General features: G+C 37.4%; 1 protein-coding gene across 2 annotated transcripts in view; it reads left to right on the top strand.

Moving 5' to 3' along the window:
- Cntn5 (contactin 5) overlaps positions 1–13,359 on the top strand; it is a 1,228,807-nt gene that overhangs the window by 1,072,367 nt on the left and 143,081 nt on the right. For both annotated transcript variants that reach the window (XM_060369300.1, XM_060369297.1), the window contains exons 14-15: positions 4,818–4,945; positions 8,067–8,242. In XM_060369300.1, coding sequence (XP_060225283.1) covers positions 4,818–4,945; positions 8,067–8,242 — 304 coding nt within the window. The remainder of the gene's footprint in view (positions 1–4,817; positions 4,946–8,066; positions 8,243–13,359) is intronic.

The following is a 13,359-nucleotide window of genomic DNA, read 5'->3' as shown; positions in this document are numbered from 1 at the left end:
TTTCATTGGTTTGTAGGTTTTTGATCTGAAAGATGAGGCTTGACTAGCCAAGTTACATGTTCTAGTCTAAAATTCTGTGTCACAGGATTGCATTTTGCCAACTGTGCCTACTGTGATATACTTTGACCACATGTTCCTCGTCCTCTTCTCTCTTTTTTATGCTTTGCCCAGGAAGCTGGCCTCTAAGAATCTCATCAGTGTGGTTTCTTGTTCCCAGCAACGGGGCGGGAAGAGAGACAGTACCAGAGGATTAGAGTGAAGGAGATGGCTCTGACTATGCCCTCACCTCTTACAAAGGTTCCATGTGCTAAAGAGAAAAAGAATAACAAATTTAACTGAGGAAAGTGAACGAACAGAGGCAGAAGCACCACAAATGCAATTGTGTACCCCACAAATACATGCCATGTGTAGATTTGAGCTCTGACTTTTACGAAGTAATTAGGTTAAAGAAATCTTAAAGGTAGTGTCCAAACACACTAATCTATGACGTTACAAGAACAGGAAGACACCCCTCCTATCCTTCCTTTTTCCCTTCCTTCCTTCTTTCCTTCCTTTTTCTCTTCCTTCTTTCCCTCCTTTCTTCATTTCTTTCTTTCTTTTCCATGCACAGATACAGTTAAAAATACATTTTATTTTTTCCTTCTGTTTGATTTTGTTTTTTCTTGTTTTGTTATTTTCCTTGAGATGTCATTTGTTTTCTAAGAAGAGACAGGAAGAGTGTGGTAGGGGTGGGGGAGGATATTCGAGGAGTTGATAGAGGAGAAACTGCAATCAGGATACAGTGTATGAAAAAGTCCATTTTCAATAGAAAATAAATGATAGTAAAGTGTTAAAAATAAAATAAATGTTCAAAAACAGGCAAAGAAAAGAAAAGGAAGGGAATAGAATGGGAAGAAACACAAGAAAATGGGATGGAAAAGAAAATAGGGAGGGCAGGGACGGGGAGAAGAAAGATCAAGCTTTAAAAAAACAAGACTAATCATTACCAGGGTTTAGAGAGCTGGGAGCTCCAAGGCTCTTATTTAAGAAGTGTTGACACAATGGAGAGGTTATTCACCATGAAAATGCTGGTGTCATCATTTGATTGATGAGTTTATAATTTAAGAGTAGTATTAGTACAGTATTTATTGACACAGGGACAACTAAAAAGCAGAACATAGGCCTGAGGAAGAAGGTCCCTCAGCTGTGCTCTGCAAGGGCAGATCTTTTCCCTAAGCCATGCTTTACTCTCTGCTTTCTAGATGTCATTAGGTGAGCAGGTTTCCTAATTCACATACACTTTTCCTCAATCCAAAGGAGCCAGCCAGCCATGGAGGAAAACCTCTGACACTGAGCCAACTTAAATCTCTCTTTTTAAATTGACTCTCTCAGGTCCTCTGCCAGTACAACACAGAGCGATTAACATAACCACTAAACAATACAGTATCATCAAAACAAATTGCATTCTCAGATAAGCAGTCTATTTGGAAAGGTCTGCATTAAGTGAGGAAGTACAATAGAAGACCCAAGATGGAGATAAAGTTGGCCATGATGTTTGGAAGTAAACAAACGCATCAGGTTGTTAACAGTCCCGTTCGCCAGTGGCTTTGTTAATAGACCAGTGTACTGCGCAGATTAACAATCCAGTCATTAGCTGTAGGTGAGAACAACGACAACTCATGGAATCTAGAGATCAGAGATGGTAGGGCTCCCCATCAAGTAATATGATGGCTCCTTCTCCCCACTCCTTTGCTATCCAACTCCAAGTCCAAGAATGTCTTAAAATAATTAATCCCCCAATCCGAACATCTCAAAATGTAGCAGTCAAATAATAGCAACCAAGGGGAGAAGATAATGAGGCTGGAGGTATTAATTTAATCTTCAGTTGTCTAAGTAATTATGTGTGCAGTAGCCAGACATTATGATGTAAATCACATTCATTACCTGCTTTGTCTTTTCCAAGTTAAAAAAAAGTGAGGATTTCCATTTTAAATCAGAAGGTAAGAGTTTAGTAAAATGACAAACACTGCTATTTAATGGATGAATATCAAAGCATTCAGACTCTTTATTCTCTCTAGTAGACTAGAAGTCCTGAGTACAGGCACGTTCTTCTCTTTTAAAATCTTATCTTTTAAAGTGAAAGTCTGTTACTTAATATTGTGGTTGATTTTAATTATCAGCTTGACATGATCTAGAATCACTCAGAAAAAAGTTTCAGTAAGTAATTGTCTAGATCAGGTTGGCCTGTCTATGGGGTTATTTAATTACACTAATTGATGTGAGAAGACCCAGCCCTGTGACCTGCACCATTCCCTAGATAGGGGACCCCAGGCTTACACATGCTGAAAACAACCTAAATGCTGATATGGATTCATGCTTTATCTTTCTGCTTTTGAGTGTGGGTATAACTACCTACTCTGGGTTCCTGTCATGACCTCCTGCTATGATGGGCTATGACCTAGAATTGTGAGCTAAAACAGACATTTTCTTCCATAACGTATTTTTTGTCAAGTAATTTATCACAGCAACAGAAAGGAAACTGGATATCGTTTGTCAATAAGATCACATTCATCTTAAATCAGCAGCTGAAATACTGGCACTATCTAAAATACAGTTATTTTTTAAAAAGAAATAAACTTTGAAGCCAAACTTCTCTCTTGTTGTAATTTTCTCAAGTTAGTAAAACTCAAATATTTTCAACATATTAACATTCTGTGAAAATTATAGTAATTTACATGTTCCAAAAGTCTATAATCCATAAAGAAATATAGAATTATGTATACAAAAGTATGATTTTTGCTTTCAGATATATATTTTGTACTATATATTTAATAGAAATTTATTGGAATAAATTCACTGGAATAAATCTATCATCTTCTTGTTTGATAGTAAATGAGCACTTTCTAAATAATAAACATAACTTTACATTGTCCTCCCTTGAGGGACTATGTAACATTAAAATTTTTTAATTTTATTTTTAATTATGTATACATGTGTGAGTGTCTGTGTGAGGGATCATGTCACCTTAATAAAAGATTTATTTAATTTTTAATTATGTGTATATATGCCTGTATGAGTATCTGTGTGTATATAGGTGTAGATGTTTCTGTGTGTGTGTGTGTGTATGTGAGTGTTTCTATGTTTATGTGTGTGTGTATGAGTTTATATATGGGTGAGTGTGTCAGTGTGTGTGTATGTGAATTGTGTGTGTGTCTTTGTGAATATCTGTATTTGTGTGGTTTGTGTGGATGTGAGTGTCTTTCTGAGTGTCCATGTGTATCTGTGTGAGTGTGTGTGTGTGGTTTGTGTGTGTATGTGTGTGTGCGCCTTGGAGGCCAGAAGAGGAAGTCATTTTCTCTTGAGCTGGAGTTACAAGGCAGTTGTGAGCTCCCTGACAGAGGTGTGGGGAACTGAACTCAGGCATGAGCAGTAAGTCTTTTAACCATGGAGTCATCACTCCAAGCACAGATTTCATGGTTTTTACATGCTCTGTATTTTCCATGGATCTCAAGAAGCATTTCTCTAGATGAACTAGAAGACAAGCTTTTCCATTCTTTGTCTTCATTCTCAGTTGACCTTCCTTCTTACATTTTGCAAACCAAGAGTGAAATGTAGTTAAAACCATATGATGTTTTTAAACTATCTTTATTCATGGCACTGTGTATATTCATTAAACAGTACCTTTTAAGCAGCCTAGAATCTTTTATCAATTGTTATGATGTTCAAATCTCTAAACAGTCTCATCCCTGGGTGACAACCAATACTGAACATACATCCTAAAACAAAATAAGGTAGTTCAGCTAAACCAAATCTAGGCATTTTTCTTTAATCTTTGCAGGTTAGTGTTACAATATTAGCCTGAAGTAAGCTGTGTTCAGATTCCTGGGGGTTTAATTGTCGAATTTTGTATTCAGTAAGGTCACCGTTTCTTACTCCTCACAGCCAGCCTTTGACTTCCTGATTCCTAGAGAAGTTGGTGTAGAAGGACACACCACCTAAAGCACAAAGGCTGCTTCTGCATTTCAGGCAGCTTGTGCAGGTCGCTGTGCTGGGGAAGTAGTGGGCTACACTTCACAAGCAGGCACGGGAGGAAAGGACCAAAGTGCTAATTAAATCTGAAGTACATAAATTCCCGGAATGATGAATACATAGGGGAATGTGGTAATTCCAAATGTCAACCTCATTTGCACTGAACTTCTAAAAATTTTAATAATGCTTTAATTTTTCCCCTTTACAGAAAACTGAAGGTCCACTTTTTCCAAAGGTCATGGGAGAGCCCCATTGCATCCTGGGCTCTCATGTGCCTTACACTGCAGTGTGAGCAGCCTGCGTAGCAGGCCACATTTGCGTGCCTCTCACCCAGCGTGGTGCTGAGAAAGCCATTAATCACCTCCCCTCTGCATACAGTTAATTTTATGTCTGCACTAATCCTCCTCGGTGTTTTTATTCTGTTTCTGTTTCTATTTGACTCTTGAGGTCACTTTTGGTTTAAGGTGAAATACCTGAGCTTGGTACTAAAGTATGAGTAGGTGACACTAGAGCATCAAGCTATAATAACTAAATCCAGGGTCACCTTTCTCCACCACTTTTAAAATTAACTGTCAAAAACTATCACAAAAAAAGTAACTTGCAAGTTTCTTCATCTTTTAGATGAAAGAAGATATTAAGTGAGTATATTGTGTCAAATCTTGAAGGCGCCTATCACGTCTTATTTTCAGCGGGTTTCTTCATTGTACTTATATCACCTTAGAGAAGATTTGGACTCCGTCACAAATTCTTGCCGTTTAATTCGTTTGCAATTGAAACAGAAACAAACCCTTTTTTCTAACAATTTTCAGAATAGCTATTCTTCCAGATGGAAGCCTGCGGATCCTAAATGCTTCTAAAGTAGATGAGGGAAAGTACATTTGCCAAGGGGAGAACATCTTCGGTTCCGCAGAGATTATAGCCTCCCTGTCTGTCAAAGGTAAGAAAACGGGTAACAAGCCTGATGTCTCACGCTTTGGCTTCCTAGCCTCCTTAGCAGAAAAAAAATAATAATATTAAAGAAAAGTAAACATAATAATATTAAAGAAAAGTAAGTGTGCACATCCATGAGTTTGCACTGACTGATGGGAATGTCTTGGTTTTGAAGTTCGGTAAAGACAGAGAACAAACTCAAAGTTTCACCTCCATCATTTTAAGGATTGAAACAGAGCTTGGAATGGTGGCACCCACCTGCAACCCCAGCATTTAGGCTGAAATTGTTTAGCTATAAAAATCTGGTGGGACAGCAGGCAGAGAGACGACAGTTAAGAGTAGTTACTGCTCTTGCAGAAGACCGATGTTCTAGCCCCAGTACCAAGCCAGGGGCCTCAGAAACACACACTAAGCAAGAGAATTGCTGTGATTTTGAAGACTGATTTAAAGTGGGAAAATGTGTCCCAAAAATATAAGTGAACGAACAAGAAAATAGCAAAAGGAAAGGATCCCAGTATTTTATAAATTTTAATATCTCCCTTTGAACAAAATTATAAAAGAATGAAAATTTAAAGAATGCCAAAAATGTAGTAATATGTTTTACCATCTGGGCTAGGGGAGCCGAGCCGCAGAGCAAGCGCCTCATACGCCCGGAGCCTTGAGTTCAATCTCTGGAATTCCAATACTAACGCATTTTCCCCTCTATTAGAAATAATTGTAGCATCATTTAAGGATGCCCATTTGCTGTTACTTTAACCAAAGTAACAGAGCAGAGCAGCACTAAGAGTACCCATCCTGGAGAGTAGAGGTGCCATCTGCCATCCCAGGACGTGGTGGGGCACACCTCAGACTGCTCATCACCCGCTGCCACACCTGCTCAGACGTGTTCATGGCTGTATGGTTCTTATACGCCTTTACTCTTATGGAAGGTCATTTAGATGAACTAGATTTTAAGTCAACAACATTGTTTTAAATAGTTCAGTTATTTTAAAAAATGCAAGTGAGGACTGGAAAGAGAGAGAGCAACAGTTAAGACTATTTGCTGTTCTTACAAGATTCCCAAACACCATGTCCAGTGGCCGTGAACTCCAGCTCTGAAAACTCTGACATCCTCATTTAGCCTCCATGGGCAGCTTAATAGCATGAACACACTTAAGTAAAAATCAAAATAAAATCTTTCAAAGTTTTTTAAACTCAAATTTTAGGTGTGCAAACCCCATCAATTAACAAAGGGATATTTTTAGCAATTGAATTATAAAGTAATTGTTTCTTTATTATGCATCTACTACACAGAAAATCACACATTGTGTATAAAAACAGAAAAATGTTTATGTTTGGAAAACGAAGAAAAGTCTTGGCGATGGCTGGTGTGACTTGCAAATGAGATTATAATTAATGTTAATAGGCTGTCCACTGAGATATGATTTATTTCACCTTTCTCTACCTTCAGAAATAAAATCATAGTTAAATAGTCAAGACTGCAACAAGAAAAAAGCCAAACATCAAGGGAAGAAATGAATATAGCTTTTAGAACATTCCCATGTATGTCAAACATTACTGGCATCCTTTTCTGCCTGTGTGCTAGTCCATCTTCTAAGAAGGCAAATGATGGATTCACAAACTTTTCACCAATGATAAATGTTCTCCCTTTAACCATGAATGAAATGAGAAATTGTGTTACTCAGAGAACTTCTATCCCCACAAACCATCAACTATAGCACGGTGTCTTTACCTGTCCTGCCTGACAAAGTCATGACTTTCAATACCAAACACAGTGTGACCTCAAGAGGATTAACCTTTAAAGTGTCATCGTGCTGCATTTTTTTTTCTTAGAACTGCTCCATAGGGTATGAGGCATGAAAAGACCCCACAGACACTTCGGAGTAGTGTTTTCATGTGGGAGGATTCTCTCACAAGCAGAAGAGTTTAGAAGAAAATGAAGCTTTTCTAAACAACATGCCTGGCTTCTTTCCCTGTCTGGCACTAGGGCTCTAATGAAGAGAAAACAAAACAAAACAAAACAAAACAAAACCAAAACCAAAACCAAAACCAAAAACAAAAACACTGTCTCCATTGCCTCCTTACTTTATTCACGACACACCACACCACATCATGGTCTTTTAACCTTAACTCTTGGGTGCATGACAGTTATTGGTACAATGTTCTTCTAAGTCCTTAAAAATAATAATAAAAATGTGATTTTTTTTTTGAAATTCAGTTGTTACTAGTAAGCAGTTGGAATATTTTGGCTGAAATAAAGCCATAACCATTCAGTTCTTAAAGGTTTCATATAGTTAAGCCAGTCACAAAGTATCAACAATTATATTTTATAATTAGACAGTGACTCTTCTTCCCCTCATAATTCATAAAGGCTTTTGTCCAGCACAAAACAAGTCCAGGGTGGTAGGATGATATTTTTAGTTCCGTTGAAGAGAATAATTTGGAAGGTGCTTTTCCTTGCTTTTTAAGCTGCTATAAAGAAAAAAAAATCCTCACACATTCTTTCTTCTAATATGTGTAACAACTTTTATTGTAAAAGTTCCTTTATTCAAGTATCAATAAAGATGATCAAAGAAGCTCCAGCTTCTCCTTCCCCTTGTTCTTTCTTCCATGAGGCCAAATACTGCTTCTAGCTTTTATCTATTTTATTTTACATGAATGGATGTTTTGTCCACATGTATGATGCATATGAACCATGTGCGTGCTTGCTGCCCATAGCTGGCAGAAGAGGGCATCAGATCCTTTGGAACCAGTGTTACAAACAGTTATTAGTTATCAGGGGGGTAGTGAGAATTAAACTTGGGTCCTCTGCAAGAGCAGCAAGTGCTGTTAACTCTCTACCCACCTAGCTAGCCCTCGCTTCTAGTTTTAGAAACACTTTTCACTTTGTTCAAGTCTCAGGTCTAAATAGAACAGGAAGTCTAAGATCCTCAGTCCTTTAGAAAAGTATAATAAAACTTGCAGCTGCCAGAAGCCCTAGTATTTCAGTTTTTGATATTGTAATTGAAGATATGAAATCAAAATCAGTTGCAACTGTACATGTTCCCTGTTTAAGCCTTCTCTACAGTTTAGAGTGATGTAAAGTGTAGGGAGGTTATTATACTAATGCATATATTTCTACCCCACAGAACCCACAAGGATAGAGCTTACTCCTAAAAGAATGGAGCTAACTGTTGGAGAAAGCATTGTCCTCAACTGCAAAGCCATCCATGACTCCAGTTTGGATGTCACTTTCTACTGGACACTAAAGGGACAACCTATTGACTTTGAGAAAGAAGGTGGACATTTTGAAAGCATCAGGGCTGTAAGTTTATATATTTTTGCTTCTTTGGTAGTAATTTCATATGTTTTATGCAAATATGAAAATGTTTCATCTATGAAACAAGAAGGAAGTAGAGGAAAATCCCATGCCATTAGAATAATTGCATTTTTATACCACTTTATGTCATATAACACTGAAAATATCATTTCAAACTCCAGAAGGAATTTTGCAAAGTATTAGTATGTAAATGTGGTTTCCTTGCCTTTGCTAGATTAGTTTAGTGATATCATTAATGTTTCTATGTTGTTTCTAGAAGTTGTATTGCCATATAAAGAGGCTACTCTACTCTTTAAAAATTGTTAGCAGTAACTATAATACAATAAATAAGTCTGTCCTGTTCCCTAAGAATTAGTAGCTTTCAGAAGGCTCATCAATTTCTCCTAAGCTATTAAGGTTAAACCTGCCACCCATAGTTACACAGGCTCCTAGCTCCCAGTAAGCATTCCCACACATGAATTTTTTATCTGTCCAATCTTTGCATTTTAGTAATATTGAATATTACATATCTGCATGGTAATTGACCAACTGGAGTGAGAAATTATGTGCACTGCATAGCACAGCTTACCTCAGTTTCTGAACTCCATAAAGGAGTGAGAAAAGGTCCCTTCTCCAAGCATTCATTGAGACATGAAAGAGCAACATAGTGAGTGATAGGGAGGGACAAAATCCGTGGAATCAGTGGTGAAAATAGTGATAAGAGCTAGAATTTTCTTTCTATAATGAGTGACAAGTTCGGCCCAACTGCAATCCTGCCTAAAAATTTAACCTAAAATGTTACTGTTAATACTAGGGTGGTTTTTTTTTTCTCATTTAAAAATACTTTGAGAAATATTAGGAAGCTATAATAATGAATCCAAATGGTGAAGTTTGCTTTGCATTAGACTTAGCTTAAATGTTTTGTGATATCATAAGAAGAAAAGGCCTTAGAACAAAAGTTAGTGAGTCTTTGGATGGAGTCCGGTTCCACCCCTTGTCAACCACAAGCACTTCCTTGAGAACTTCTTCTCACAGCAGACAGGGAAAATCTGAACCAGATAAAATTCTGAGATCCTGTCAATTTAAACTTCTATCAGATCCTTTCACGTAGAGAGTGGAAACTGGACTTTATTGCATTTGTCACTATGACCCAAATTAAACTCTTTCTTCCAAATTATCCCAGTTTACTTTGCAGCTTAGAGGAGACAGGATATGTCAGAAGCACTTGCCAACTGAATTATTAATCATGTCATTGAGTAACTAGTTATTATTGGCTAAGTTATGTATAAAATATTTAGATTGTGTCAAATCCATTTTTTTTTACATCTTAAGTGGGTTCTTTTCTTCCTTAACCTTTACTTATTTTTTTCTCTTAAGATTTTTTTTATTATATCATTAAACAGAAACAAAAACTATTACCTATACAACAAAAATAAACTGATAAAAGAATATCTTCTCAGGATTAGCTATATTCATTTTGAGCAATAAAATATATAAAGTAAAAATATATCTGAAGTAATAGAAGTACATCTACATTTTAAAGTAGCAATAGAGACATTGAGGGACTTTGAAAGTTAAAAGATAAAAGAATTTTTACTGTTGCCTCATAGGAATGACCATTTTGGGCTGATATCATTTCTATAAAATAATATTTTGATGTTTTTTTATGAATGCCTGCTCTGCCCTATTTGCATGTATGCTATCTTGCTCTGAAGAGGTCAAAACCTATCCCATCTCTATGACAACCTTATATAGTTTCAAGCCATATTAAAATTAATCTGTGGAGTGAAAAATGCTCTAAGTTTAAGGCAATGTAAGACTTGTTTTTTTTAGCATATTTAAAATGATTTATAGAAATATAGGTGTACTTAAAATATTATGTAGCATTGAAGCTGAGAAGTGTAAACTGTCTCTCAGATATTTCAAATGCTCGCTGGTGTCATGGCTATAGGCTAGAGAGAACACCACTATATGACAAAGGAAAACAGAGAGGGAGAGTATGGCATGAGGTTCCTCTTCTGCTCATGCTTCCCCACAGATTCATGTCTGGATAGTAATAGACCTTCTACCAGAGAGGTTGAGGGGACACTCTTGGAGTTAGGAGTGCAAAAACAAGGGTATCATTAATTAGGATCTGCTCTGACCCCCAAAGCCAACTTACAACGTCGGTGGTCTGGAGATGGAGCCTTAGGGATCCTTAGGAATAAGAACACCAGCAGGAGGAGAGAGAGCAGAATGAAATTCCTTGTTGGGAGCTCTGGATGTTGCCACCTGTAATAAAACTACTGATGTTGTCAATGAGGAGTGAGTTAAAAAAGAAAGGAGAGAGTGCCTTAGTATATTACTACTTGGACAGGGTAAAATAAGTAGGCAGAATCTTAAGACTGAAGAGTCAGGAGGGCTCCATGATTAATTTCAGTGTCTTAACAGATAGAGAAATAGAACATAACAATTGTCCTGACACTTCAACTAGTTTATTTATGAATTCTATATATTTTATATTGGTTTGTAGGCACAACTTGTTAAATCCCTGTGTGAGGCTTTCATGAAACATCTACATATATTGTACGTTGTCATATTTTACATAGACGATGGCTTTGGGACCACATTTCAAAGGAGTAAATAGAAAAAGATGTGATTGTGTCAAGTCCATAAAGAATAACAAGATTGCTCTGACAGCAGTGAATGCTTCTGTTTTTCTTGCCCTCTTTCCTGAGGCCATGTCTTACAAACCTGGCAAACTGGCTTATTTGGAGTGAGCCTGTTACCAAAGCCATCACTAGAAGGGGCCAACTATCCTTTAATGTTTCATCCAATTCTACCCAATCCCTTTTGGCAAAGGATATAACTATACTGAATGGGGCAGATTAATGAATTTATTCTAAAAACAAAACAGAAAACAAAACAATACTGTAAGCTAAGTAATGTTTTGGACCGAGATTTTAAAACATCCCATCACCCCTAAAAGAGCACAATTTAAGTGAGGAAAGAAGAGCAAGTCTGTTACACCATCGTGTTATAAACATGTAGCTGCTGGTGAAAGTTGCTATCTGAAAAGCTGTTGGGTGGGCAAGATGCTTACAAAAAAAAAAAAAAAAAAAAAAAAAAAACCTGCATCATGTCAAAGAATGAGAGTGGACAGGTCAAGCAGCATCAGAAAGGCAGAATGTGTTCTGATGTGTCTTAAGAGCAGAAAGGAACCAGTGGTACAGACAACACAATGAGGGTTTGTAACAGAGAAAAAGTCAATACTAGGTGAATTAACTTTAAGACATAGTAGCAGAGGCAACATTGCATGCAGCATCGATTCCTGAGCTCTACAAATTAGGGTTGTATTTTGAATGTAGACAAGAGCTGTGTGGCTAAGACTTGGTTGAGAGGAAGATAATCCTAACATTGCTGTAGAATAGTGATTGACTAGTTGATGAATTTATATCTGATCTAGACTGGCCAAGTAAAAGTTACGAGGAAGAGACAGACATTGTAAGGATTGTCTACAAAGTACCATGCTTCTGTCAAGGAAAAATATTGACAGTTATCTTTGAGGCATTGTTTCCATTAGTCCAAGGTCTTCAAAAGTCTCTCCTCTTAAGGCTGTTGGAACAGCACCTGGAGTAGTCTTGTGACTCCAGAACCCCTGTGTCCATGGAGGAGTACGTGAGAGAAATACTTCCCTGGACACTTGAAAATCTCACCTACTTCATTAGGGACTGTACCAAAGTCAATCCTTCTAAGGCATAAGTAGCTGCTGCACTGACAAACACAGCAGCCTGTAGTTTTCTGGGTTGTAATTTGCCACCTATAATAGGAAGGAGAAAAGAGACTATCACACATTAGCCACTACAGAGCTCCCATCTTCACGGTGGACCCTTCAATGCTAAACTGAAACCAGACACATGACCAAGGCAGACTGAACATCCTGCTTCCCTGCTTCGGAGCTCGTTCCTCTTCCTGGTTCTTTGGTGACATAAATCACAGAAAACAAAAATATAGGAAAGCAGAGCCTAGACTTTGTTCTCATTCTTTCAACTAAAGAAACTGAGGATTCATACTTTTCCAAGCTATGCAAGTGAATTTTAAAGTGGGGTAACAAGTTTAAAAGACTGTAGATTTCAAAACCATAATATATTGACTGTGCTTTACAAAAGTTGACCCTCACTGTATTTTTTGGCTGCTTAATATGTTCCTAGCCTTTGTCTTAAACCCATTAGGAATAAAAATAAAATCATTGATTCCAGGTTTTAGCAAGGATACCGATTGTGCAAGTCTTTAAGTAACTCAAGGAAAACATGACATTAAAAAACAAACAAACAATCAAAGAAACAAAAACACTTGTGACTAGAGGTCACAGGACATGCGTATAACCCTAGCATTCAGGAGCTTGGGCTGGAGGATCGTAAATTGGAGGCCTACCTCCATCATTTAATTAGATGTTATTTGAAGAACTGAAAGAAAATTAATTAGTAATTTTTATCATAGTCAAATGTTGTTGGAAACCAGACAAGAAAGATTAATATGACCTTTTGTTCTTATAGAGATAAGCAAGAAAATTAATTGACTATCTATTATTCGCCAATCACTAAGATATATATGCACACTATTGATTCTCAGAACAAGCATACTAATTCATGTTATTTTGTGGAGCATGTTGTCTGTTCTGCATGATCTAGAGCTTATAGGTCAGGATTAGACAGGCAAAGTAGAGGAAGGAGAATCAAGCCTGGAGAAAGCATGCTGCAGCTGTGCTGGGCAAGGACATGGAGATGGCTATAGTTGAGCTAGGGGACACCTGGCCCTTCTCTGGGTATCACTGTGTGCACTGACCCTTCAGCAGTAAGGACTCACACACTTCCTAAGGAGCCCATGCCATTACCAGTCAGACAGAAATGTTGGAATATTGGAGAGCATTGTGCTTTTCGTATTTTTTCTTCCATTTTATAAAGTAGTTCTTAGAGTATCACACAGCTTGTTTTGATCATATTTACTTCCTCTCCCAATCCCTCCTAGATCCACCCCTTTCCTTACAAACACAAATGTGTATCCTTTGCTTTGTTTTGTTTTTCCACTGAGGCCAGTTCGTGCTACCCATATATTCTTCAGCATGTGGCCTTCTTCTCAAGCAT

This window comes from Meriones unguiculatus, chromosome 1 (assembly GCF_030254825.1).
Source record: "Meriones unguiculatus strain TT.TT164.6M chromosome 1, Bangor_MerUng_6.1, whole genome shotgun sequence".
NCBI lineage: Eukaryota > Metazoa > Chordata > Mammalia > Rodentia > Muridae > Meriones > Meriones unguiculatus.
The sequence above is the reverse complement of the archived record's forward strand: the minus strand, read 5'-3'. Positions and strand labels throughout refer to the sequence as shown.